Genomic DNA, 26,492 nt, shown 5'->3' on the forward strand with positions numbered 1-26,492 from the left:
GTCTCGTAATGAAGTGCCGATACTACTCTCTATTGCTACTGATTTTGACTGTATAATTTGGCAGAAAACTGAGACTTGAAATGCGTACCGGAGCACTCAGCAACGTTCTAGACACCTGTCACCCGAAACTATTCAATGAATGTGACCGATAGTGGAAATTAAAGTATTTCTTAACAGCATCTGAGGTGGTATTTTACATATACCTTACACTGTGAGACTTTCTACTTAAACATGGTTGTTTCCAAGAGACCCTTAGACACCCTGCTCTTGAATGTCTGTCCTGAACGGGCTCAAATCACAACTGTTCATCTCAGTTTCTGTCAGTTACATGCTTCAATTTTCCGTTCAGTGACAGTTTTCGGTAAATCGTGGCTTGACAACCGAGATGAAACAAGTGCTCATCTACGATCCACGAGAATTTTTAAGATATGAACTGAGATAATCAAGTAAATGACAACAGAAAAATTAGAGCATAATCTTGACAGAAATTAACGGCTAATATAATCTACATTGAGACAAAAATGTGCAGAAGTATATGGAAACACACATATTCATATAGAGACTCTACACAGCGAGGGTAAGTGGTACAATATTGCTGGAGATAAGGTTCTCTTGCACCTGGGTTGGCAAAGGGATATTTTTATACGATGAGTAATGAAGATAGTACAACGTGATGATAAAAGCAGCCTTCAGGACTTGCAGGAAATTTTGAAAATAAATGTAACCAAGTATCACAAATTTCGGGACATGCGCTATAAAGCCGAAAATTAAGCCCATATTAAGATTATGTCACGCGTTAAAGATGTAAACAATCGATCAGACTGGTTGGTATACTTAGCAGTAAAACTGGTCAGTAGAATATTAAGCTCGCGTGATACGACGAATGAACGAGTGAACTATCGTTCAGACTGCATTTTCTAGTACTCCCGGCCTACAGACTAGTGCAGTCTGAAATGGATCTGCACGTATATTGACCAGTGTATAGGCCGGCCGGTGTGGCCGTGCGGTTCTATGCGCTTCAGTCTGGAACCGCGTGACCGCTACGGTCGTAGGTTCGAATCCTGCCTCGGGCATGGATGTGTGTGATGTCCTTAGGTTAGTTAGGTTTAAGTAGTTCTAAGTTCTAGGGGACTGATGACAACAGATGCTAAGTCCCATAGTGCTCAGAGCCATTTGAACCAGTGTATAGACCTGGAATGCTACCTATCTACGGCCTAGACGATCTTTTATTCGCCAGTACGATGTGTAGTGAAGGCTTTAGAAAGGTCTACATACATATTTCCAGTGTAGAGATGATCGCTGACTTGGATGTGCGTCGTGTGATACTGGATTTACGAATGATCGAGATTACTGTCGTCTAGACAGCACCTGACCTGTAACACTGGAATATAAATTAGGAGACAGACAAAGGAAATCTTAGAGTAAATTACTGGTAGCTACTGGTCACTTTACATGCCAGCTATATTTTGCTCCCGGATCATGATGAACGAATAACTGAACAAATGGCTCTGAGCACTATGCGACTTAACTTCTGAGGTCATCAGTCGCTTAGAACTTAGAACTAATTAAACCTAACTAACCTAAGGACACCACACACATCCATGCCCGAGGCAGGATTCGAACCTGCGACCGTAGCGGTCTCTGGGTTCCAGACTGAAGCGCCTAGAACCGCAGGGCCACAACGGCCGGCAATAACTGAACAATAGTACCGATTTCATCAGGTTTGTATAATCGGCGTTCTAACTAGCGAATATGCATGTAAACCCATAGAAATGTCCGCACAATTTACTCGACGGGAATACTACCTTAATGGTGTCTATACTAGCATCAAGTCATTTGTTCTAACACTGACTATATCCAGTTGTAATGTGGTCTATAGTTCACACTTTCGTGCGTAGAGTAATACACACTCAGTGAAAATCGGTCTGACGCAATTACGACTTCCCCTCTATAGCGTACTTCTGTTTCATTTTCATCTTTATTTCCAGTGCATCAGCATTTTCTTTTAACAGGTTCACACCGGCGATGAGAATTGTGTTTCTCGCTGTGGGGCAGCGCGTATTCATGCTTTCCGTCATCTGGCGGCACTGCTTTTCCTTTTTCTCGCCGTGAGAAGGCGTTCATATTCAAACGACCTAGATTGTTATTTTAATATATTGATCTTTTATTTTGAAAGTGGCGTATGTCCATTCTTTTAAAGCAACGAGTGATCACGTAAAATAATTTTACACTAAGTTAATCACAGACTATGAGTTATCTTATTTGTTCAGAAAGCTTTCTCGCCGAAGAGCCAAACAAAATTGTATTCACAGCCGTTCGTGGGGCCTGGCTGATACGTAATATATATCATATGTTAGTGTATTGCTGGTAACATAATTGGTAGTGTAGAGCGTGAGCCACCAGTGGTACACGCCGGCCGATGGATGGGTCGGGCCGGCGACTGGTTTCAGTCCAGCTCGCATTGGAAATTCGTGGGAGTGAGAGACCAGGACTTGCAGAATTTTCCAGCGGAAGTTTTTAACCTAGCTATTGTTGAACGTCGTAAGTAAAAAAGCAATATTCACGGCGCGTAAATAAATGTAAACATCTGAATATACACTGACGAGCCAAAACATTATGAACACCTGCTTAATAACTAGTTAGTCCATCTTTGTAACACAGTATGTTACCGATTTTGCGTATCATGGATTCAACAGTTTGTTATAAGGTTTGTGGAGGTATGTAGCACCAGATGTCCACGCACAAGTCATGTAATTTCCTTAAACAGCCGATCGCTGACTTGTGTACTCCGTGATGGCGCCTTATAGTGACTCAAATGAGTTTAATTGGATTCACATCAAGCGAATTTCATGACCAAGACATCAATTTGAGTACAATGTCATGCTCCTCATACCACTGTAGCGCGGTTCTGGCTGTGAGACACGGACAATTAACGTGCTGGAAGACATAGAGACATCAAGCATGAACGGGTACAGGTAGTCCACAGCTATCAGCACGTCTTCGATTGCTACTATAGGTCCCCTGCAAGCACGACAGAATGTCTCCCACAGCATAATTATGCTCCCACTAGCCTGCGTCCTTGGCGCGGTGCACATTTCGAACCGCCGTTCGATTGGATGGCGGCGTTTGTGGAGACGACCATCGACCTGGTGCGGCAGAAACGTGTTTCATCCGATCAGGAGACATGTTTCCATTGGTTCATGCTCCAATCTCGACGATTACGTTGCCACTGGAATCGTGTTTGACGATGTTGTTGGGTCAACATGTAAACGTGGGGTCGTCTCCTGCAGAGCCCCGTCTTCAACAATGGACAAAGAAAGGTGTGCCCCGAAACACTTGTGCACGCACCAGCATTGTGCTCTTTCAGCAAAGATGCCAAAGATCGCTACCTATCTGACTTTACAGAGCAGGCAAGCCTCCACATCCAACGTTCTGTGAAGGGTCGTGGACGTCCAACCACTTATCGCCCAGTGGTAGTTTCACTGTCGATCTACGAGGTGCATTCAAGTTCTAAGGCCTCCGATTTTTTTTCTAATTAACTACTCACCCGAAATCGATGAAACTGGCGTTACTTCTCGACGTAATCGCCCTGCCGACGTACACATTTTTCACAACGCTGACGCCATGATTCCATGGCAGCGGCGAAGGCTTCTTTAGGAGTCTGGTTTGACCACTGGAAAATCGCTGAGGCAATAGCAGCACGGCTGGTGAATGTGCGGCCACGGAGAGTGTCTTTCATTGTTGGAAAAAGCCAAAAGTCACTAGGAGCCAGGTCAGGTGAGAAGGGAGCATGAGGAATCACTTCAAAGTTGTTATCACGAAGAAACTGTTGAGTAACGTTAGCTCGATGTGCGGGTGCGTTGTCTTGGTGAAACAGCACACGCGCAGCCCTTCCCGGACGTTTTTGTTGCAGTGCAGGAAGGAATTTGTTCTTCAAAACATTTTCGTAGGATGCACCTGTTACCGTAATGCCCTTTGGAACGCAATGGGTAAGGATTACGCCCTCGCTGTCCCAGAACATGGACTCCATCATTTTTTCAACACTGGCGGTTACCCGAAATTTTTTTGGTGGCGGTGAATCTGTGTGCTTTCATTGAGCTGACTGGCACTTTGTTTCTGGATTGAAAAATGGCATCCACGTCTCATCCATTGTCACAACCGACGAAAACAAAGTCCCATTCATGCTGTCATTGCACGTCAACATTGCTTGGCAACATGCCACACGGGCAGCTGTGTGGTCGTCCGTCAGCATTCGTGGCTCCCACTTGGATGACACTTTTCGCATTTTCAGGTCGTCATGCAGGATTGTGTGCACAGAACCCACAGAAATGCCAACTCTGGAGGCGATCTGTTCAACAGTCTTTCGGCGATCCCCCAAAACAATTCTCTCCACTTTCTCGATCATGTCGTCAGACCGGCTTGTGCGATCCCGAGGTTGTTTCGGTTTGTTGTCACACGATGTTCTGCCTTCATTAAACTGTCGCACCCACGAACGCACTTTCGACACATCCATAACTCCATCACCACATGTCTCCTTCAACTGTCGATGAATTTCAATTGGTTTCACACCACGCAAATTCAGAAAACGAATGATTGCACGCTGTTCAAGTAAGGAAAACGTCGCCATTTTAAGTATTTAAAACAGTTCTCATTCTCGCCGCTGGCGGTAAAATTCCATCTGCCGTACGGTGCTGCCATTTCTGGGACGTATTGACAATGAACGCGGCCTCATTTTAAAACAACGCGCATGTTTCTATCTCTTTCCAGTCCGGAGAAAAGAAATCGGAGGCCTTAGAACTTGAATGCACCTCGTACCACTTTCTATAGGTGCTCAATACAGTAGCACATACACATTCGATCAGCTATGCCGTTTTCGAGTTACTCGTTAATGGGTAATAATAACATCACCTTTATCAAAGTCACTTATGCCATTAGATTTCCCCATTCGCGGCTCGTGTCGTCACTAGAATGATTCCTCAACCGTCTTTGATTCACTTTTACACTTTCCTTACTGTGTCACGTTCCCTCAAAGCCACCAGGTAAGATCCAGCCTCGCGGAGGGCAGAGGTCATAATATTTTGGCTTATCAGTGTAGGGTAAACATAAAATGAATGTAGACTCAAAAACACAAGTTTGGGGCATAATTTGTTGGCTCAAATGGTTCAAATGGCTCTGAGCACTATGGGACTTAACTTCTAAGGTCATCAGTCCCCTAGAACTTAGAACTACTTAAACCTAACTAACCTAAGGACATCACACAACACCCAGCCATCACGAGGCAGAGAAAATCCCTGACCCCGCCGATTTTGACTTGATCCGCTAAAGCCGGCCGTTGTGGCCGAGCGGTTCTAGGTGCTTCAGTCTGGAACCGCGCGACTGCTACGGTCGCAGGTTCGAATCCTGCCTTAGGCATGGATGTGTGTGATGTCCTTAGGTTAGTTAGGTTTAAGTAGTTGTAGGTTCTAGGGGACTGATGACCTCAGGATGTTAAGTCCCACAGTGCTCAGAGCCATTTAAACTTGATCCGCTAAGAGCCCTGCTGTCGCTTCACTTGACGAATTGGCCCGCGTGCGTAAATAAGTTTTTGAATCAGGCCTGCACGTCACCAAAGAGTCTCCATGCCTGCCCTGCCGACAGTACACGTTGGCTCAAATGGCTCTAAGCGCTATGGGACTTAACATCTGAGGTCATCAGTCCCCTAGACTTAGAACTACTTAAACCTAACTAACCTAAGTACGTCACACACATCCATGCCCGAGGCAGGATTCGAACCTGCTACGTCCGTGGTGAGAGGTAATGACTGAAATCTGGAATTCTCACCACCCTTTTGACAATGTGGATGTCGTAATATTGAATTTCCTAATGATTTCTGGAATGGAATGTCCCATGCGTCTAGCTCCAACTATTATTCTGCGTTCGAGGTCTGTTATCTCCCGTCGTGCCGCTAAAATCACGTCGGAAACAATTTTACATGAATGACAGCTCCGCCAATACAATGCCCTTCTTACCTTGTGTAGGGTAGACTACCGCCTTCTGTATATGTGCATATCGCTATCCAATGAGGTTTGTCACCTCAGTATACACTGATCAGCCAGAACATTATGACCGCCGACGTACTATTGATACCAACCCGTCCAGGCCATAGCAGTGTCACTTTGCGAGGAATTACTGTTAGTCAGACACAAGCACGGTGCATGTAGTATCAGTGAGCGTGCTGTCCGTGTGAAGAATGGAGAACGTGTGCGATCTACATGTGTTTGACCGAAGGCAGATTGCAATGGTCCGGAGGCTCGGCTCAAGCATTTCGGAAACTGCACGATTTGTCGGGTGTTCGAGGAGTGCTGTGGAAAGTGTCTGCAACACGTGACGAAACCAAGGTGAAACCACGTCCAGACGTCATGAGGTTGGGCGGCCACCCCTCATTACTGATGTCGGACGTCGTAGGGTGAGCGGACTAGTAAAACAGGACAGGCGGAGTACTGTGGTGTAACTACCATCAGACTTTAATGCCATGAGAGCAAGCACAAGTGTGTCTGAACACACAGTGCACCGAACAGTCCTAACTATGAGCCTCCACAGCCGACGACCCATGCGTGCACCAATGTTAACACCACGACATAGGCAAGTAAGCCTGAAATGGGCACGTGACCGTTTGCACTAGACGTCAGCACAATGGCAGAGGGTTGCATGGTCTGATGAATCCCGATACCTTCTTCACCATGCCGATGGTATGTTCCAGGGGAACAGCTCCTTGACACCTGTACTACGGGACGGAGGCAAGCTGGCAGCGGCTCCATTATGCTCTGGCGCATTCATGTGGGTATCCATGGGTCCAATGGAGCTCGTGAAAGGCAGCATAACGGGCAAGGACAGTCGAACACTGGTTGTAGACCATGTACATCCCTTCATAGCGACAATGTTTCCCGATGGCAGTGGCATTTTGCAACAAGATAATGCGCCACGTCAAAAGGTCAGGAGTGTGATGGCGTGGTTCGAGAAATGCAGTGGCGAATTCCAGTTGATATGGCCGGCAGGTGTGGCCGAGCGGTTCTAGGCGCTTCAGTCTGGAACCGCGCGACCGCTACGGTCGCAGGTTCTAATCCTGCCTCGGGCATGGATGTGTGTGATGTCCTTAGGTTAGTTAGGTTTAAGTAGTTCTAAGTTCTAGGGGACTGATGACCTCATATGTTAAGTTCCATAATGCTCGGAGCCATTTTTGAACCAGTTGATATGCTGAAACCCCAACTCACCAGATCTGAATCCGATCGAACACATCATGTTGCTGAACGTGGTGCTATCATGTGACTGAACGTGGTGCCCCCTCCGCGGAATTTACGGGAATTAGGCGACCTGTGTGTACAAAAGAGGTGCCACCTCCCTTCAGCGACCTACCAAACCTCATTCCCTCCATGCCACGACGCTTCGTCGCTGTTATCTATGCCAAAGGTGGACATACCGGCTATTAGGTAGGTGGTCATAGTGTTCTGGCAGAGCAGAGATAAACGGGTATTCATTGGACAAATATATTATACTGGAACTGACATGTGATTACATTTTCACGCCATTTGGGTGCATAGATCCTGAGAAATCAGTACCCAGAACAACCACCTCTGGCCGTAATAACGGCCTTGATACGCCTGGGCATTGAATCAAACAGAGCTTGGATGGCGTGTGCAGGTACAGCTGCCCATGCAGCTTCAACACGATACCACAGTTCATCAAGAGTAGTGACTGTATTGTGACGAGCCAGTTGCTCGGCCACCATTGACCAGACGTTTTCAATTGGAGAGAGATCTGGAGAATGTGCTGGCCAGGACAGCAGTCGAACATTTTCTGTATCCAGAAAGGCCCGTACAGGACCTGCAACATGCGGTCGTGCATTATCCTGCTGAAATGTAGGGTTTCGCAGGGATCGAATGAAGGGTAGAGCCACGGGTCGTAAGACATCTGAAATGTAACGTCCACTGTTCGAACTGCCGTCAATGCGAACAAGAGGTGACCGAGACGTGTAACCAATGGCACCCTATACCATCACGCCGGGTGATACGCCAGTATGGCGATGACGATTACACGCTTCCAACGTGCGTTCACCGCGATGATGCCAAACACGGATGCGACCATCATGGTGCTGTAAACAGAACCTGGATTCATCTGAAAAAATGACGTTTTGCGATTCGTGCACCCAGGTTCGTCGTTGAGTACACTATCGTAGGCGCTCCTGTCTGTGATACAGCGTCAAGGGTACCCGCAGCCATGGTCTCCGAGCTGATAGTCCATGCTGCTGCAAACGTCGTCGAACTGTTCGTGCAGATGGTTGTTGTCTTGCAAACGTCCCCATCGGTTGACTCAGGGATCCAGACGTGGCTGCAGGATACGTTACAGCCATGCGGATAAGATGCCTATCATCTCGACTGCTAGTGATACGAGGCCGTTGGGATCCAGCACGGCGTTCCGTATTACCCTCCTGAACCCACCGATTCCATATTCTGCTAACAGTCATTAGATCTCGACCAACGCGAGCAGCAATGTCGCGATACGATAAACCGCAATCGCGGTAGGCTACAATCCGACCTTTATCAAAGTCGGAAACATGATGATACGCATTTCTCCTCTTTACACGAGGCATCATAACAACGTTTCACCAGGCAACGCCGGTCAGCTGCTGATTGTGAATGAGAAATCGGTTGGAAACTTTGCTCATGTCAGCACGCTGTAGGTGTCGCCACCGGCGCCAACCTTGTGTGAATACGCTGAAAACCTTATCATTTGCATAACACAGTCTCTTCTTCCTGTCGGTTAAATTTCGCGTCTGTAGCACGTCATCTTCGTGATGTAGCAATTTTAATGGCCCCTTGGAACTTAAATAGTGGCAGCTATTTATTCACAACCGATACAAAAGAGTTAAATGTTTGCACCTGTTACTGTCCTTCAGAGTAGTCACCAGCGTTGTGTAGAACTCGTTGCCAGCGATGTGGAAGGCGTAGTATACCGTTAGCAGAGCCTGTTCTGTTGATGGAGCGAATGGAGCGGTCTATTGCCTGTCGAATCTCTGGAACAGTTCTGAAGCGAATGCCACGAATTGTTTCCTTCATCTTCGGAATCAAATAAAAGTCACAAGGACATAAGTCCGGGGGGTATGGTGGATGGTACAGTACTTCCCAGTCCCATCGACCGAACAGAGCACCCACAGCTTGCGCTGTATACGTCCGCGCATTGTCGTGCAAAATGATCGTTGGCTTGCGCAGAAAGTGGTGCCACTTGTTTCGCAAAGCTGGTCGCAGATGATGCTCCAAAAACAAAGAGTAATACTGTGCATTGGCAGTCTGCCGTGGAGGAACGTAATGCGTTAGGATAACACCATCGCAGTCGTACACGAGTATCGCCATAGCTTTAGACGGCTCCATTCTTTAATAGCCCCAAAGCCTTCTCTTGAGTCAAGTGTTACATCAATATTTGAACTAGATCCTGCTCTGTTTTGATATATCGCTGGGTTATTAGGCCTGTTTACGATCATTAAATTGGATTCATCAAAAAAATGTTCAAATGTGTGTGAATTACTACGGGACCAAACTGCTAAGTTCATCAGTCCCTAGACTTACATACTACTTAAACTAACTTATGCTAAGAACAACACACACGCCCATGCTCGAGGGCGGACTCGAACCTCCGGCGGGAGGGACCGCGCAATCAGTGACATGGCGATTCTAACCGAGCGGCCACTCTGCGCGCTTTGGATTCATCGATTTACTCTATTAGATCTAGTCACCTAGCACCAGTGCTGTCACTGTTCCACAATACAGAGGGCGCACTGACGTTGACAGTCAAAATGTATTTTCTTTCGTCTGCCACCAGAACTGCGCCTTTCATCCGCTCAAAAGTATCCTAATGTTGAAAAAAATTTTTGTACGCTTCCGAACGGAATAATATACAGTTTATGTAAATAAATAAAGCGCGGTATAGGAAGTTCTGTCATTACACACGTAGTCTATGGTCGCTGACGCCTTGCAAGACTTTCTCTGTGTTGTAATAAACTTGAAGTATTTAGGAACAATCAATGCCTAACACGCAGGGAACAGACCTCTTATCCGACTGTACTGACACCCTAGAGGAACAATGTTCCTGGTGGCCTCAGCGGCCACAAAGCTCAGCTGCGAGTTGTCACTCTACTGAGGACGTTCTCCTCTGAACGGAACTTAACGGTGTCGCCAAAGCTGGATGTGTGACGTCAACCGGCTGTCCTCTAATGTGGGACCCATTCTCCCATAAAACAGCGCCTGCGCTTTTGTTTTTATTATGCCAATGACGCCAATTTTCACCACATTTTGAACTATCCACTAAAATACGCTATGACCTTTTAAAATTTCTGCCGTTCTTGTAGCCATTCCAGCGCACGCACACTCTGCTTGTCGCTTAGTTTTCTGATTTCTGTTTGGAATATACACATAACTTACGTTAAATGACAACATAGCGTTATGTGAATTCATACGTACCATGAGTTTAGTGTTCATTATATTTTTTTATTCCTAGAACAGATGAAAATGTACGTGGCTTTCATAATGTATTTAGTATTTTTCTGTCATTACCTGCCTACCTTTGATCAGAACTCCTACAGTTCCAGACTTTTGAGGTAAATTTATGAGTGCTTCTCTTATTTTCCACATCAAATACCGATTTTCTGTGTCGTTTAGTTAATTTGAACTAGTACTTCTAGAATTCTACAACTAATACCGTTCTTCCGCATCACGTCTTAACTGCGCTGTCTGTTCACTTGTTGCATTAATGTTAAAAATATTTTGCTTGTTTCTACATGCCACGATCTGTTTGTCTGGTTAATGCACCAATTTCCTTGTCAGTGCAGTAGTCCTAGCTCAGATTTAAAAAAAAATGGTTTAAATTGCTCTGAGCACTATGGGACTTAGCATCTGAGGTCATCAGTCCCCTAGAACTTAGAACTACTTAAACCTAACTAACCTAAGGACATCACACACATCCATGCCCGAGGCAGGATTCTACATCTACATCTACATCTACATTCATACTCCGCAAGCCACCCAACGGTGTGTGGCGGAGGGCACTCTACGTGCCATTGTCATTACCTCCCTTTCCTGTTCCAGTCGCGTATGGTTCGCGGGAAGAACGACTGTCTGAAAGCCTCCGTGCGCGCTCTAATCTCTCTAATTTTACATTCGTGATCTCCTCGGGAGGTATAAGTAGGGGGAAGCAATATATTCGATACCTCATCCAGAAACGCACCCTCTCGAAACCTGGCGAGCGAGCTACACCGCGATGCACAGCGCCTCTCTTGCAGAGTCTGCCACTTGAGTTTGTTAAACATCTCCGTAACGCTATCACGGTTACCAAATAACCCTGTGACAAAACGCGCCGCTCTTCTTTGGATCTTCTCTATCTCCTCCGTCAACCCGATCTGGTACGGATCCCACACTGATGCGCAATACTCAAGTATAGGTCGAACGAGTGTTTTGTAAGCCACCTCCTTTGTTGATGGACTACATTTTCTAAGGACTCTCCCAATGAATCTCAACCTGTTACCCGCCTTACCAACAATTAATTTTATATGATCATTCCACTTCAAATCGTTCCGCACGCATACTCCCAGATATTTTACAGAAGTAACTGCTACCAGTGTTTCTTCTGCTATCATATAATCATACAATAAAGGATCCTTCTTTCTATGTATTCGCAATACATTACATTTGTCTATGTTAAGGGTCAGTTGCCACTCCCTGCACCAAGTGCCTATCCGCTGCAGATCTTCCTGCATTTCGCTACAATTTTCTAATGCTGCAACTTCTCTGTATATTACAGCATCATCCGCGAAAAGCCGCATGGAACTTCCGACACTATCTACTAGGTCATTTATATATATTGTGAAAAGCCATGGTCCCATAACACTCCCCTGTGGCACGCCAGAGGTTACTTTAACGTCTGTAGACGTCTCTCCACCTGCGAACCTGCGAACGTAGCAGTCACGCGGTTCCAGACTGTAGCGCCTAGAACCGCTCGGCCACCGCGGCCGACTAACTCAGATCTCTCAAAATCTGATGCACCTAGTTTTTTCTACGTTGTGTTTATGCTATTTGCAGGCTGTTCCACATATTTACAAAGCACATAATTTACTTATCTCTCGTCATATGGCATTTTATTTCCGTGTGCGATGAAGCTGTTTCCTGAAACTACCTATGGAAGGAAGTATTGATATAAGAGAATTCATATAAACTCTCTGTGTTTCAATACATTTTCTGGATGGAGGAATACATTCGTCTGTATTGAAGAGCGCGGAGGAATACTGTTTTATATTTTATTTTGATGCATATAATTTTAAGGCGACACCAGTGAAACTTCGAGTTGTCTTTCAAGCTTATATATCCTCACTTGAAATCTTTGCTTGTACCGAACATTCTAGGAAAATAGGAATATAGAAGCAGATAAAATACCACGAGCACCAGCAGCACAACTCCTCAAACCATTAAAGCTCTACCGTTAGCCACAAGCGAAGTCCGTCTAACAAGAGGACGGCGCCTGCGCGGAATCACCAATTTCAAACCACATTTTTGGTATATGCAGGGCTTGACCAGAAATGAAAATGACAGAAGCGGGATCTCCAAGCGTTTAGAAAAAATATCATGTTTGGCGTGGGTTGGGCGCGGCATGAGCCATTGATTTTAGCGTAACTTCCGAGCAGTGGTTGGCTTGGCTCAGAGGAAAATGTACTGAAGGGTAATCAGATACTCGTTGGATTGTGTCCCTATGCGCCGGCCGGTGTGGCCGTGCGTTTCTAGGCGCTACAGTCTGGAACCGAGCGACCGCTACGGTCGCAGGTTCGAATCCTGCCTCGGGCATGGATGTGAGTGATGTCCTTAGGTTAGTTAGGTTTAATTAGTTCTAAGTTCTAGGCGACTGATGACCTCAGAAGTTAAGTCGCATAGTACTCAGAGCCATTTGAACCATTTTTTGTCCCTATGTGGAAAATATTGTTTTAAAACTTTCAATTTGTACATTACTTACACTACAAATAAATTTAGTGTTCGATGTGATGAGATAGTATGTGCAGGAAAGCAAATTTCTTCTGTTAAAGCCCGCATCTCGTGGTCGTGCGGTAGCGTTCTCGCTTCCCACGCCCGGGTTCCCGGGTTCGATTCCCGGCGGGGTCAGGGATTTTCTCTGCCTCGTGATGGCTGGGTGTTGTGTGATGTCCTTAGGTTAGTTAGGTTTAAGTAGTTGTAAGTTCTAGGGGACTGATGACCATAGATGTTAAGTCCCATAGTGCTCAGAGCCATTTGAACCATCTTCTGTTAAATTGACTCTTGAGGAGGACCAACAAATCGACAACTATACGACGAGATTTTTCAATATGATGAAGGATTACTGTCGTGCAGTATTAAAGTGATCTCCCACAAATGCACACCACTAATGCGGCTAAAGAATTTGCATTACGATTGATTTGCTGTCAAACTGTGCGATGAGAGATAACAGTTTGTGAACGGAAATTAAGTTTGTTTTTGCGTAGAAGCTTTAAACTAACCATCTAACTGTAAAAATGCGGCCTTTATGACGTGTGCAAGATGCCGAGAAATCTACTGCTTACCCTGTTTTTGCGATGAATATTAACACAACACGTGTAAACCATCAACTAATTTTATATACGAAATTCTCGTGTATGCTTTACAGCCTTTCCTCAAAATTTATTAGCAATCCCAAATTTTCCTTTGCCTTTCCTTTTCATGACTTTTATGAAATTGTTAGCACATACAATATATCGAGCATTATTTCGGTACACCTGTAGTGTAAGTAAAGCAAAAATTGAAAAGAAAAAAAAAGTTTCCAGATTGCGACTCGGACCCACGACTTTTGGTTTACAGTTCTATACTCTTTCAGCTGCGCCAACCGCTGCCTAGAAGCATCGCTAACATAAATGGTTCATGCCTCGCCCAACCCACGCCAAAAATGCTATTTTTTCTAAGTGATTGGCTATCTGAAGTTCCCACTGATGTCGCTTAATTACTGGTAAAGTCCTGCAAATAGCCCGAATCTGGCGACAACGATGATGACGAGTATGCGTAGTCTCCTTGTAAGTCTACTGCAGGGGTTTCAATAAAATGGATATGTTTCGCTGTAAATTACAGCAAAGTGTACGCATGCTCACAAATTGTTCTCACACAAAATAATCGTTTTATATACTCAGTAGAAGTATAACAAAACAAGAGAGTGCAGTACGCTTTTTGCGACGGCTAGGACATTTTGAAAATGTGGTTCTTCAACCCAAGGGAACGCCAATGACGAAAAACTCAAACTTTGATGACCGAGTGGAATGTCATAAGTATTAAGACATGGGACTCGTATCGAAATAAGCGGAGTTCAAATTCCTTTCTGCTAATCAGTTTCAAGTTTATGATGGTTTCACACAGTATCTTCAGGCGAATGCCTGAATGGTTTCTATATGCAAGCAACGGGCGAACTCTTTCATCATTCTCGATCAACCCTGTCCCCGTATTCGAAGTCGATATCGCACGCCAGTGAGGTGACGCTCCACCGGAGGTTATAGGTTTGATTCCACGTGGGAGGAGGTACTGGCATATACGAGGGTTGCACAGAAAGTAATGCACCGCATTTTTTTTCTCAGCTGAAAACAATGCTACGACTGCGAAACGTTACGTATGTATTATTTGAAGTGTCTTGAGTGAGCGCGCCAAGTTTCCGTCACTTTCGACAGATAGCGTAGCAGCAGGAAAGTTTCGAAATGGCGTCTGTAGGTGATGTACGTTACAAGCAACGTGCCGTCATTGAATTTCTCACTGCAGAGAAAGAAACTGTGGGAACAAACGCTTGTGCAAAGTCTATGGAGCATCTGCTGTCGGCAGAAGTACAGTTAGTCGCTGGGCACGGAGGGTGAGGTCATCAGAAGGCGGTTCGGGGGAGCTCCACGATTTGCAGCGGTCGGGGAGACCATCCACGGCTGTCACACCTGACATGTCATTCACGAGGACAGACTCATTATCACTCGCCAGTTGGCGCTGCATCTGCCAATCAGCAAAGGAAGTTCACACAGCGAAGCACTGGCTCCGCCACCAGGACAAGGATTGGTACCGACAGGGCATACACGCATTTGTTTCGCGCTGGAGGATGGCCATAGAACAGGATAGAGGTTACGTGGAAAAATAGGGTGTGTAAGTAAAACACCATTCTTTCGTGTATGTAGTTCTCATTATGTTCAATAAAGAATTGTTGAAGAAAAAAATGTGGTGCATTACTTTCTGGGCAACCCTCGTACAACGCTATTTGGATGTACACTACGTGATCAAAAGTATCCATCGGTAATGATAGAATTCAGTACGGTGTTGGCTCACCCTTAGCCACTCTCGCAGGCATACGTTCAGTCAGGTGCTGGAAGGGGTTGGGGTTGGGTTGGGTTGTTTGGAGGAAGAGACCAAACTACGAGGTCATCGGTCTCATCGGACTAGGGAAGGAAAGGGAAGGAAGTCGGCCGTGCCCTTTCAAAGGAACCATTCCGGCATTTGCCTGGAGCGATTTAGGGAAATCACGGAAAACCTAAATCAGGATGGCCGGACCCGGGATTGAACCGTCGTCCTGCCGAATGCGAGTCCAGTGTGCTAACCACCGCGCCACCTCGCTCGGTCAGTCGCTGGAAGGTTTCTTGGGGAACAGCATCCCATTCTTCACGGACTGTTGCTCTGAACAGAGGTATCGATGACGGTCGGTGAGGCTTGGCACGAAGTCGGCGTTCCAAAACATCCCAAAGGTGTTCTATAGGATTTAGGTCAGAACTCTGCGCAGGCCAGTCCATTACATGGATGTTATTGTCATGTAACCACTCAGCCACAGGCCGTGCATTATGAACAGGTGCTCGATCGTGTTGAAAGATGCAATCGCCATCCCCGAGTTGCTCTTCAACAGTGGGAAGCAAGAAAGTGCTTAAAACATCAATGTAGGCCTGTGCTGTGATTGTGCCACGCAAAAGAACAAGGGGTGCAAGTCCCTCCATCAAAAACACGACCACACCATAACACCACTGCCTCTGAATTTTACTGTTGGCACTATACACGCTGGCAGATGACGTTCACCGGGCATTCACCATACTCCCACCCTGCCATCGGATCGACACATTGTGTATCGTGATTCGTCACTCCACACAACCTTTTTCCGCTGTTCAGTTTTCCAATGTTTACTCTCCTTACACCAAGCGAGGCGACGTTTGACATTTACTGGTGTCATGTGTGGCTTATGAGTAGCCGCTCGACCATGAAATCCAAGTTTTCTCACCTCCCGCCTAACTGTCATAGTGCTTGCAGTGGATCCTGATGCAGTTTGGAATTCCTGTGTGATGGTCTGGATAGATGTCTGCCTATTACACATTACGACGCTCTTCATCTGTCGACGCTCTCTGTCAGTCAACAGACGAGGTCGACCTGTATGCTTTTGTGCTGCACGTGTCCCTTCACGTTTCTACTTCACTATCACATCGGAAACAGTGAACCTAGGGATATTTAGGAGTGTGGAAATCTCGCGTACAGACATATGACACAATGACACCCAATCTCCTGACCACGTTCGAAGTCCGTAAGTTCTGTAGAGTGCCCCATTCTTCTCTCTCACGATGTCTAATGACTACCGAGGTCACTGATATGGAGTATCTGGCAGTAGGTGGCAGCACAATGCACCTAATATAAAAAACGTTTGTTTTTGGGGGTGTCCAGATACTTTTGATCACATAGAGTTGAGAGTTTCCATGCCCTTCTTTTGCATGTCTCCTCTCATTTTCATCAATTTTATTAAAGTTCTATGTCATTGAAGGGTAGTAACAGACCAAATAAGGTTTCTGTAATAGGAGTATTTGTACTTAGAGCCCAAAAACATACTTTTCTCTTGATTCCTATACATGTTGGGTTATTTCCTTGGGTGACCTGTGCGAGGCAAGCATCGGAGGACGAGGCACATGGCATTTCCGGTCGGGGGCTGCACTTCCCCGAATTCTGAGGAGTTCGTAGAATAGGCTTAAGCGCCTGGAGGAACGACTGACGTCGGTCGAGTTTCGCCTATTGTATGCAGGGCGAAACGACCTGTGAGACATCTGAGTGTCGCCGTAGTTTGTGTGTTTACCGTTCCGGCGCGTCTGGAACGAAGATTCTTGGCACCGACTGACTGCATTGTCCTCTTGATTCTGAGAATACCTGTGGACCATGCCCTGCTGGGTGCGACTGTCTGGCACTGGATGGCCGGTGGTCTAGGCAGGTTGTTTTCGTAGCTGGTCAAACGGCAAGTTCAGTGCCCTCAGCTGAATAGCAGAGGCATGATTGGTCAACTTAAACTGAATCTAATTGACGTCATAAAGCCTGCTCGAAACTGGAGAGAACGGTCGCTACTGGCGCGAATGATGTTCTTAGACAGTGTGTGTGTGGGGGGGGGGGAGGGGGGGGGTATTTTGGAATCAGAACTGAATGCTGATTCGCGGTTTTCGAGGAGAGTAGGGTGTAGAGCAATGTTGGCTTGGCTCTTGCGTTGCGCGGGCAGGGAATTCGGGATCTGATCTTCCTCGGAGTGGGACGGTCTTGCGACTCGTTTTCGGAAGAACTTAGAATTCTCGGACAGTCTTCGCGGCCAGGGGTTGACACAGAGTTGCTGCACGGCAGAAATCGGCGCCTACGTCATCAGGACGCTGCCTACGGACGACGTGCTGCAGATTTCAGCACTGGTACAGTATTTTGCGGCTCTGGCATTGTAGGACCTTATCAATTTTATACTGAATCCCTCAGCAGCACACGCGCTCACTTTGCTACAAGTCCACCTTGCTTGTTTCTCCATGTGATCCCATTTGAGCTCTCACTACTAATTGCGATACTGCTATATAGACGGGAGATTAATATTTGATTCATTAGGACCTCCAATCATTATCGTCAATCTATTGCATCACAGAGAGTAGGAGCCCCTTGTTCTCCAGCCAACTCCTATTCTAATAATATTTCAGTATACCCTATCCTTTAACCTAATGTTTGTGTCGATAATCATGTGCATTTATGTTCTGATGTATAATAAATCTCATTGTAATATTTAATCCGCATATCATTTCGTAGATATATGCAGAATCCCATTTCCAGTTGTTTATTATAATAAAATTCTCTTGTTTCTGAGTATATTACGATTTTATTAAATTATTGTGAGTGTGCACTCCTTATTTTACCAACCAGCAGGGGCCACCATCATTTTCTTCCGTTACCGTTGTGCGCATAATTACTTAGCTGGTAGATTAGGATGGGGTCGACGGCATACCTCGTTCTCATGCAAAATTCGTCTGAATTAAAAAGTTATAAACTCCTCTCCACCCCGGCAATTTGGAGTGTAAACTCCAAATCACTTCGCAGTTGCTCGTGGAATGATGACATGCGACACTGTAGATGGTGATGTGTTCGTGAAATGGAGCCGTTAAAATCGGTTTGTACTATCCGGTATTCGCGGCCTTAGTGCCACTACCACGATGCACTCTCGCCCTTCCTTTCATTTCTGTACTCAATCACAACAATACAAACGTAACAGTAAATCGCACTAGAGCTCATCATAGACATGCCACGATACATACTCTGTATACGCATATGACAATTCGTAACATGTCGTAGAAAGGAGATGACAAACCACCACCTCGAGAATGTTGCTGTTTTATGCAGAACAGCAACACCTGTATCTTCAGTAAAAGACTGATATTAGGAATTCATTGCCCAACTAGAATAGCTTTCCGATGCTAAATATCCCTCTGTCAACGAGATATTATACTGTAATCTTCCTTCGACTTTGCTCGAAACGTTTTAAGCGCCACAGTTAACTGTAGGAGAGAATGTTGGACGTAAGACATTCCAGTAAATAATGTTTTTGTGATTCTTCAAGTGCCACAGTCTTCAGTGCTTCCTATAACCAACAGTAAACTATCACCATTCTCTCCATAACAAATAGAGATTTTATAACTTCAAGCCGGCCGAAGTGGTTGAACGGTTCTAGGCACTACAGTCTGGAGCCGCGCGACCGCTACGGTCGCAGGTTCGAATCCTACCTCGGGCATGGATGTGTGTGATGTCCTTAGGTTAGTTAGGTTTAAGTAGTTCTAAGTTCTAGGGGACTGATGACCTCAGTCCCATAGTGCTCAGAGCCATTTGAACCATTTTTATAACTTCAACGGCTGCATCCTCAACTTGAAACATCTTGATTTGTTATTATAAAGCCATATTTGCACGTGCGTGGATATCTGTATTGGAGTTTGTGGCATTATTAGAGGTCGGTGCGTATGTAAATGATTAGAGCTGCAGTTCTCTGCGGCTGGTAGAACGGCGACCTGAGTCTATTAATGTTGTTCGTATTTAGCGTTGTTACCAGGCCTAGTAGGGTGTATAAGGAGCATGAACAGGGTAAAATGTGGAATGGTGACTGAAGAACACGGGGATGCCACTTACCCGTGTGAGACTGCATTATCAGCGCCTGACAGAGTTTGAAAGGGATCTCATTATTGGTCCCCATTTCGCCGGATGGTCTGATCGTGCGATACACGTATTTGTGGGGCATTATGATGTGACAGTGACCGGATAAAGGAATACATGGGAAGGTGAGGGCAGGTATACTTGTCCTGGAGATTCCGGTCGACTGGTTGCTGTCATCTTCTCTGTAAGAGTGAATCTATATTTTGTATACAACCACGGGCCCAGAATGTCAGTTTCCGACAAAACAGCATTAAATTATAGGAACTGAGATCCGCCTTTTATGCAGACAACTAATCTTTATAGTGCTGAAATATGTTTCGACACAATTACGTCATCATAAGTGAGTGCATTTAATCGTGTTTTATTCTCTAGAATGTTAGGTATGTACGATCTTCCTTACATTAATCTGCAACAAATAAGCTTGCGGATGAGAACAGGTGCCACGAAAATAACTGTGGCAAGCTTCACAATAATGTAAGGAAAGTCCTACATAAACTAGAATTCTAGATAATGGATCTGACTGAAGGTACTCAGTTATGGTGGCACCAATGTGTCGAAACATATTTGGGCGTTGAAAAGAATAGTTGTCTGCGTAGTAGGCAGGTCTGAATTCCTATAAATTACAGTTCGTGCAATGGTGTGACAAAAAGAAGTGAAGTTACCTACGTCTCATGTTACGAGCGGACTTCAGAGAGTAAATGGCATGTTATTGTGGCATGCCAAGTAACTTTTATTAAATGCTGCACTGCACTTCAAAATGACACAGATATATGACACCACTTTTCAACATAATCATCAAGTGTCTGTAAACAATAGTCCGAAATTTCTACAAATGGTTCATTTCCTCGACGACAGGAATCCGCTCCCTGTTCGCGGAACCATTGTATATTTTTAGTCCATTCTACAACTGTTGTGCGAAAGTCTTCATGGTTGAAATATCTCTTTGCCTTCTGATGTTCTTTCATGTTGCCGAAAAGAAGGAAATCGCGTTGTGCAAAATCTGCACTTCCCTATCAGCATTACTCACTACTTTGCGACGTTACTGAAATTGTTGGCACCATTTCACTACGGTTGGACGCGACAACGCATTTGGTCAGTTCGCCGCTAGAATTTCACGGTGAATCTGTGGGCAATTGAGACGTTTTGCTCACAAGAATCGTAGTACTGTTACACGTACTTTAACTTTGGATTACATTCCATTTTGCCGCGCCGTTTCAATCGCACACTGTGATGCACCTGTTATCATAATGGCAGCAGAACTTTGTCTTCAGGAAAACCGGAACATGTACTTTCTTCTGGCAATGCGCCACTCTTCTTGGACGTGTTCATAGGTTGGTACGACATGTGTAACTCACTTTCTGAACTCCCTACGTAATATAAAGTTCGAACACAGCATGCTTTGACGGCTGGTATTTATATCCATTGGCTTTATGGGTATTATTCCTTGATTTAATACACAGAAATATGTCCAGACCAGGCCTGTTCAGGAGGCGGCTAGGCGAGCGCGAGAGCCAATGTGCGTTGGCCGCCTGGGTGATGAGCGCTCGCGGTAAAATGGGATGGTCAGACGTCATTATATAGTGCAGGGGAGATGCAAACTGAGCACTGCCTTCAGAGGAATGACCGTGTGTTAAGTTCGCAGTAGCCTCAGACGCAAACGTATATACAGTACTTAAACCCTCCACCGGTCGCGTGTTGCAGTCGGTACAATAGCCAGACACGGAACGATTAAAATGTTTATGTATCTGCAACAAACTGGTGGAGAGGGGCGGGCGTCAAGAGTATTGTCGCGACGAATAGCTGACGCCAGTATTCCGAGAAGTTGACCGGGAACGATGGGTAGTTAAAATAAGCCAGGCGTTTTACACAATACAACGGCACGAACGGTGAGGGTTAATGGCCCAGTGCTTAAAAGCGGAGAACAGCTCTTTTTAAATCTATGAAAAGGGGCATTATGGCCGTGTTACGAACTTCAGAGCTCAGCTAGAAACACCAACATCAATTTACAACACGTCAGTGCTGGATGTCTAGCTGCAGTTAGAACCTACAGACCTGCAGTGTGGCAGGCAGTTGCGTGATATATTTCGTGATAAAATAAGTGTTATAGACTCGTGTAAAATGCTTACACAACAGAAATTTCCACAACTTCACAAGTTTGCAGCTATGATCATGTCGATCTTTGGACCTACATACTTGTGCAATCAACTTTTTTCCGCAGCGAAGAGAACCAAATATACCCCCAGGAGATCCGTCACAGACCGCCACTTACAAGCTCATCTTCGGATTAGCAGGGTTCAGAAAGTGATACCAGAGACTGATGCTTTAGTGAAAAGCAAAATAAGTAGGATTCATTGTCAGTGCATTTTTATGTTTAACGTGTGAATAAAGTAGTCATATATAGAAGTCTATGTCAATTTAAACTTAGTCCTAAAACGACATCATCATAAGGCAGCATCAGTAGCAATAAATATCACATTTCCTACTTTGATGCCTTATGTCCTTCGCTTCATCAGTTAAAAGAAATGTAAGTTCCATTTCGTTGTAATTTATCATCAGTGCATCAGTCTCAGAGAATAAATTAGCCACGAAATGCATTAATTAACCACCGCGAAGTGTCACATCTCCGTAGATCTAGCATTAACTATCACAGAATAGACTCGTTGACAATATTTCTCGTCCGAACTGCCTTGTATCGATTCCTCCTCTCCTCCCGTTTCCACCCACCCGTATCACCGGTTGCTCACTGCTGAGGCGTGAGGGCGAACCAACACGCACGGACAGATCGGTGGACTCTCCTACCCTAGACCACGGCCTAATACCCATAAAACCAATATCACTCGTTATTAAGTTGTTGCCATAGACCGTTCATTGCTAAACAATAGTGGCATCACCTTCTGCCACGACCTTATAATCCTATGAACTTCCAAATTATAAAATAATAATAACAATTTCGTGTGGCTCAATGAATTTCGACTGACGTCAGCTCTACACCAGTTATCCAGCTGGGGAATGGTAAGTTGCAGTTTAACGTGGAAGCCGGACCACGGGTCCCTCCTGGAAATTTCTCACGCTGTAGACAAGTGAAGGCTAAATTAAAGGCAGACTCAAAATTTCAGGCCGATCAAATCCGATCTCGTGACCTCTCGGTTTCCAGGAATGCGCTTTATCACTAGACGACCAGGCTTGACGATTAGAAGATAAAGCATAGTTAGCCGGCCGCTGTGGCCGAGCGGTTCTAGGCTCTTGAGTCGGAACCGCGCTGCTGCTACGGTCGCAGGTTCGAATCCTGCCTCGGGCATGGATTTGTGGTTTAAGTAGTTCTAAGTCTAGGGGACTGATGACCTCAGATGTAAAGTCCCATAGTGCTTAGAGCCATTTCAACCATTTGAAAGCATAGTTATTGTCAACGCGGATGTACCAACTAGTACAATAGCACTGGGCTACACACTGAAGTGACAAAAGCGATGTGGACATATATAGATGGCGACAGCATGGTGAACACAAAGTGCAAAAGGCCAGTGCATTGGCGGAGCTGCTATTTGTGCTCAGGTGATTCATATAAAAAGGTTTCTGACATGATTATCGCCGCACGACGGGAATTAACGGGCTTCGAAAGCGCAGTGGAAGTTGTAGCTGGACGCATGGGACATTCCATCGTGTCAGGGGAATTCAATGTTCCTAGAACCACAGAGTCAAGAGTGATCCAAGAATACTAAGCTTCAAACATTACCTCTCACCATGGACAACGCGGTGGCCGACGACTTTCATTTAACGATCGAGAGCGGCGGCGTTTGCGTAGAGTAGTCAGTGCTAACAGACGAGCAACACTACGCTAAATAACTGCAGAAATCAATGTGGGACGTACGACGGACGCATCCCCTGGGATAGTGCGGCGAAATATGGCGTTAACGGGCTATGGCAGCAGACGACCGACGCGAGTGCCTTTGATAACAGCACGACATCGCCTGCAGCGCCTCTCCTGGGCTCGTGTCCATACCGGTTGGACCCTGGACGACTGGAAAGCTGTGACCTGGCCATATAACTCCCGATTTCAGTTAGTAATAGCTGATGGTAGGGTTTGAGCGTGGCGCAGACCACACGAACACAAGCTGCTGTCAACAAGGCAGTGTGCAAGCTGGTAGTGGCTCCATAATGGTGTGGGCTGTGTTTACTTGGAACCGACTGGCTCCTGGCTATGTTCAGAGACTTTGAGACCATTTGCAGCCATTCAAATGTTCAAATGTGTGTGAATTCTTAAGGGACCAAACTGCTGAGGTCGTCGGTCCCTAGACTTACACACTACTTAAACTAACTTATGCTAAGAACAACACATACACTCATGCCCGAGGGAGGACTCGAACCACCCGCAGTCCGTGACAAGGCGCCTCAAACCGTGCGGCCACTCCGCGCTTTGCAGCCATTCATGGGCTTCATGTTCCCAGACAAAGATGGAATTTTTATGGATCATAATGAGCGACGTCACAAGTCCACAACTGTTCGCGATTGGTTTGATGAATATTTTGGACAGTTCCAGCGAATGGTTTGGCCAACCCGACAAAGCCCGACATGAATCCCATTGAACTTTTATGAGAGATAATGAAGGGGTCAGATCGTGCTCAAACCTCGCAACGACAACACTTTCGCAGCTATATACGGCTATAGAGGCACCGTGGCTCAGTATTTCTGCAGGGGACTTGTAACGACTTCTTGTGTCCGTGCGATGTCGAGTTGCCGCGCTATGTCGGGCCAAAGGGCGTCAGACAAGATGTTAGGAGGAATTTGCTAGACTTCTGTCACCTGAGGGTGAAATGTAGGCGGGGTGAGGTTACTCACTCTTGAGCGCCCAGACGTGTCTGCGGTCGGCGGCGTCCCGCAGCTGGGAGAGCTGTCCGCTGCAGGAGGAATTGGAGGCGCCGGGCGGCACTGCGGCGGACAGAGCGTACAGCAGCGACTCCTGCGCCAGGAAGGCGTCCTCCGCCGCCGCGGCCGCCACAGCCAGAACCGCGAGAACCGCCAAGCGCCACATCGCTGTCAGCACTGCGGCTCTCCGGCCCTCTGTACGTGCCGGGCGGCCGCGCCAGACGTGGAGGGGGCTCGCGGAAGCCTTCCGGTGCCGTTCTCCTCCGCCACCGCGGCCACGAAGACCGGCCGCCCGCCGGAGAAAGCTCGCCGATCGCCGTTTGCGTAACACACGCTCGTTATGGAGCTCCGTCTCATCGCCGTCTTGCGGGGACACAACACCACTCCTTTCACTTACTTCGAGCGCCTTCGATATTTACTGGATTTCCAGATGAGGATCTTTCTTTGCCATTATCCATTTGTATTTGCACTGTCCACTCATATTAATGTGACCACCCGTCAACAGCCTGCAGTGAGGACCGCTGCGAGACGTGTAGGAAGAGAGTGCGTAACGTTCTGAAGGGTACCGACAGGGATGTGAAGCCATGCCTACTCCGATGCCGTGCCCAGCTGCGCTAGATTTCTCGATTGAGGATCCACGGCGCGAACAGCCCACTTTAGGTGGTTCCACATATTCTCGACTGACTTTAAATCCGTGGAGTTTGGTGGTCAAAGGAGTACGGTAAACTGATCCTGGTACTCTTCAAATGCACATACACTGCGAACTGTGCGACACCTTGCAATATCCTGCTAGTAGGTGCCACCGCGCCGTGGAAAGACAAGAGTGTATGTAGGAGTGGACATGGTCCCCAAGGATAGATGGATACATTTGTGGATTCACTGTGCCTTCCAGAATTACGAAATCAGCCAAGAAATGCCATGAAAACATTCCCCAGACCATCACGCTCCTTCCTCAGTCCTGTACTCTTTTCTCTGAGACGTTTCACGCCGTACACGCCAACGGCCATCTGTCCGATGGAGCATAAAACGTGACTGGCCACGTGCCACCACTCAGTTGAGGTACTGGAGTGCAAATTCCATCCTTCGTCGCCCGCCGGTGAACAGCAGTCAACTAGGGTGCGTGAACCAGGCGCCTACTGCGAAGTCCAATACACATCAAGGTTCGCTGAACAGTCGTTTAGGAGACACCTCGGTTCATCTGGGCGGTCAATTGATCAACAGTTGCACGTCTATTCGCCCGTACTCATCTCCACAGCCGTCGTGGTGTACCATTGTTGCCTCGGCACCGGCTTTGTATTACGTCATTTTGACATGCGCGGTTTACCTTAACACAACAGTGTGCGGGCAGTTTACAGACTTAGCCGTTTCGGTAAGGCTTCCACTCTTGGTCCGAAAGCCAATGACCATGCCCTTCTGGATGTCAGGTAAAACGCTCCGTTTCTGCAATACGACAACGACTGCAGTGTTGTCTGCGACCCACCGGCACGCCATATACACTGAAGCGCCAAAGAAACTGGCATGCGTATTCAAATACAGAGATATGTAAATAGGCAGAATACGGCGCTGCGGTCGGCAACGCCTACATAAGACAGCAAGTGTCTGGCGCAGTTACTACTGCAATGGCACATTATCAACATTTAAGTGAGTTTGAACGTGGCGTTATAGTCGGAACACGAGTGATGGGACATAGCATCTCCGAGGTAGCAATGAAGTGGGGATTTTTCCGTACGACCATTTCACAAGTGAAACGTGAATATTAGGAATCCAGTAAAACATCAAATCTCCGACGTCGCTGCAGCCGGAAAAAGATCCTGCAACAACGGAACCAACGACGACTGAAGAGAATCGTTCAATGTAACAGAAGTGCAAGCCTTCCGCAAATTGCTGCAGATTTCAATGCTGGGCCATCAAAAAGTGTCAGCGTGCGAGCCATTCAACGAAACATCATCGACATGGGCTTTCGGAGCCGAAGGCCCACTCGTGTACCCTTGATGACTGCACGACACAAAGCTTTACACTTCGCCTGGATCGGTGAGCACCGACGTTGGACTGTTGATGACTGGAAAAATGTCGGAAGAGTCTCGTTTCAAGTTGTATCGAGTGGATGGACGTATACGGGTATGGAGACAACCTCAT

The 26,492-nt window shown here is 46.3% G+C and overlaps 1 protein-coding gene across 1 annotated transcript in view; it reads right to left on the reverse strand.

The window, feature by feature from the left end:
• Nucleotides 1–24,522, reverse strand: part of LOC126184313 (nose resistant to fluoxetine protein 6-like) — a 331,804-nt gene extending 307,282 nt beyond the window's left edge. Inside the window, exon 1 of the mRNA XM_049926689.1 lies at nt 24,330–24,522. Coding sequence (XP_049782646.1) covers nt 24,330–24,522 — 193 coding nt within the window. The remainder of the gene's footprint in view (nt 1–24,329) is intronic.
• Nucleotides 24,523–26,492: the final 1,970 nt, after the last annotated feature.

The sequence above is a fragment of the Schistocerca cancellata genome, chromosome 4 (assembly GCF_023864275.1).
Source record: "Schistocerca cancellata isolate TAMUIC-IGC-003103 chromosome 4, iqSchCanc2.1, whole genome shotgun sequence".
In the NCBI taxonomy this organism is placed as follows: Eukaryota; Metazoa; Arthropoda; class Insecta; order Orthoptera; family Acrididae; genus Schistocerca; species Schistocerca cancellata.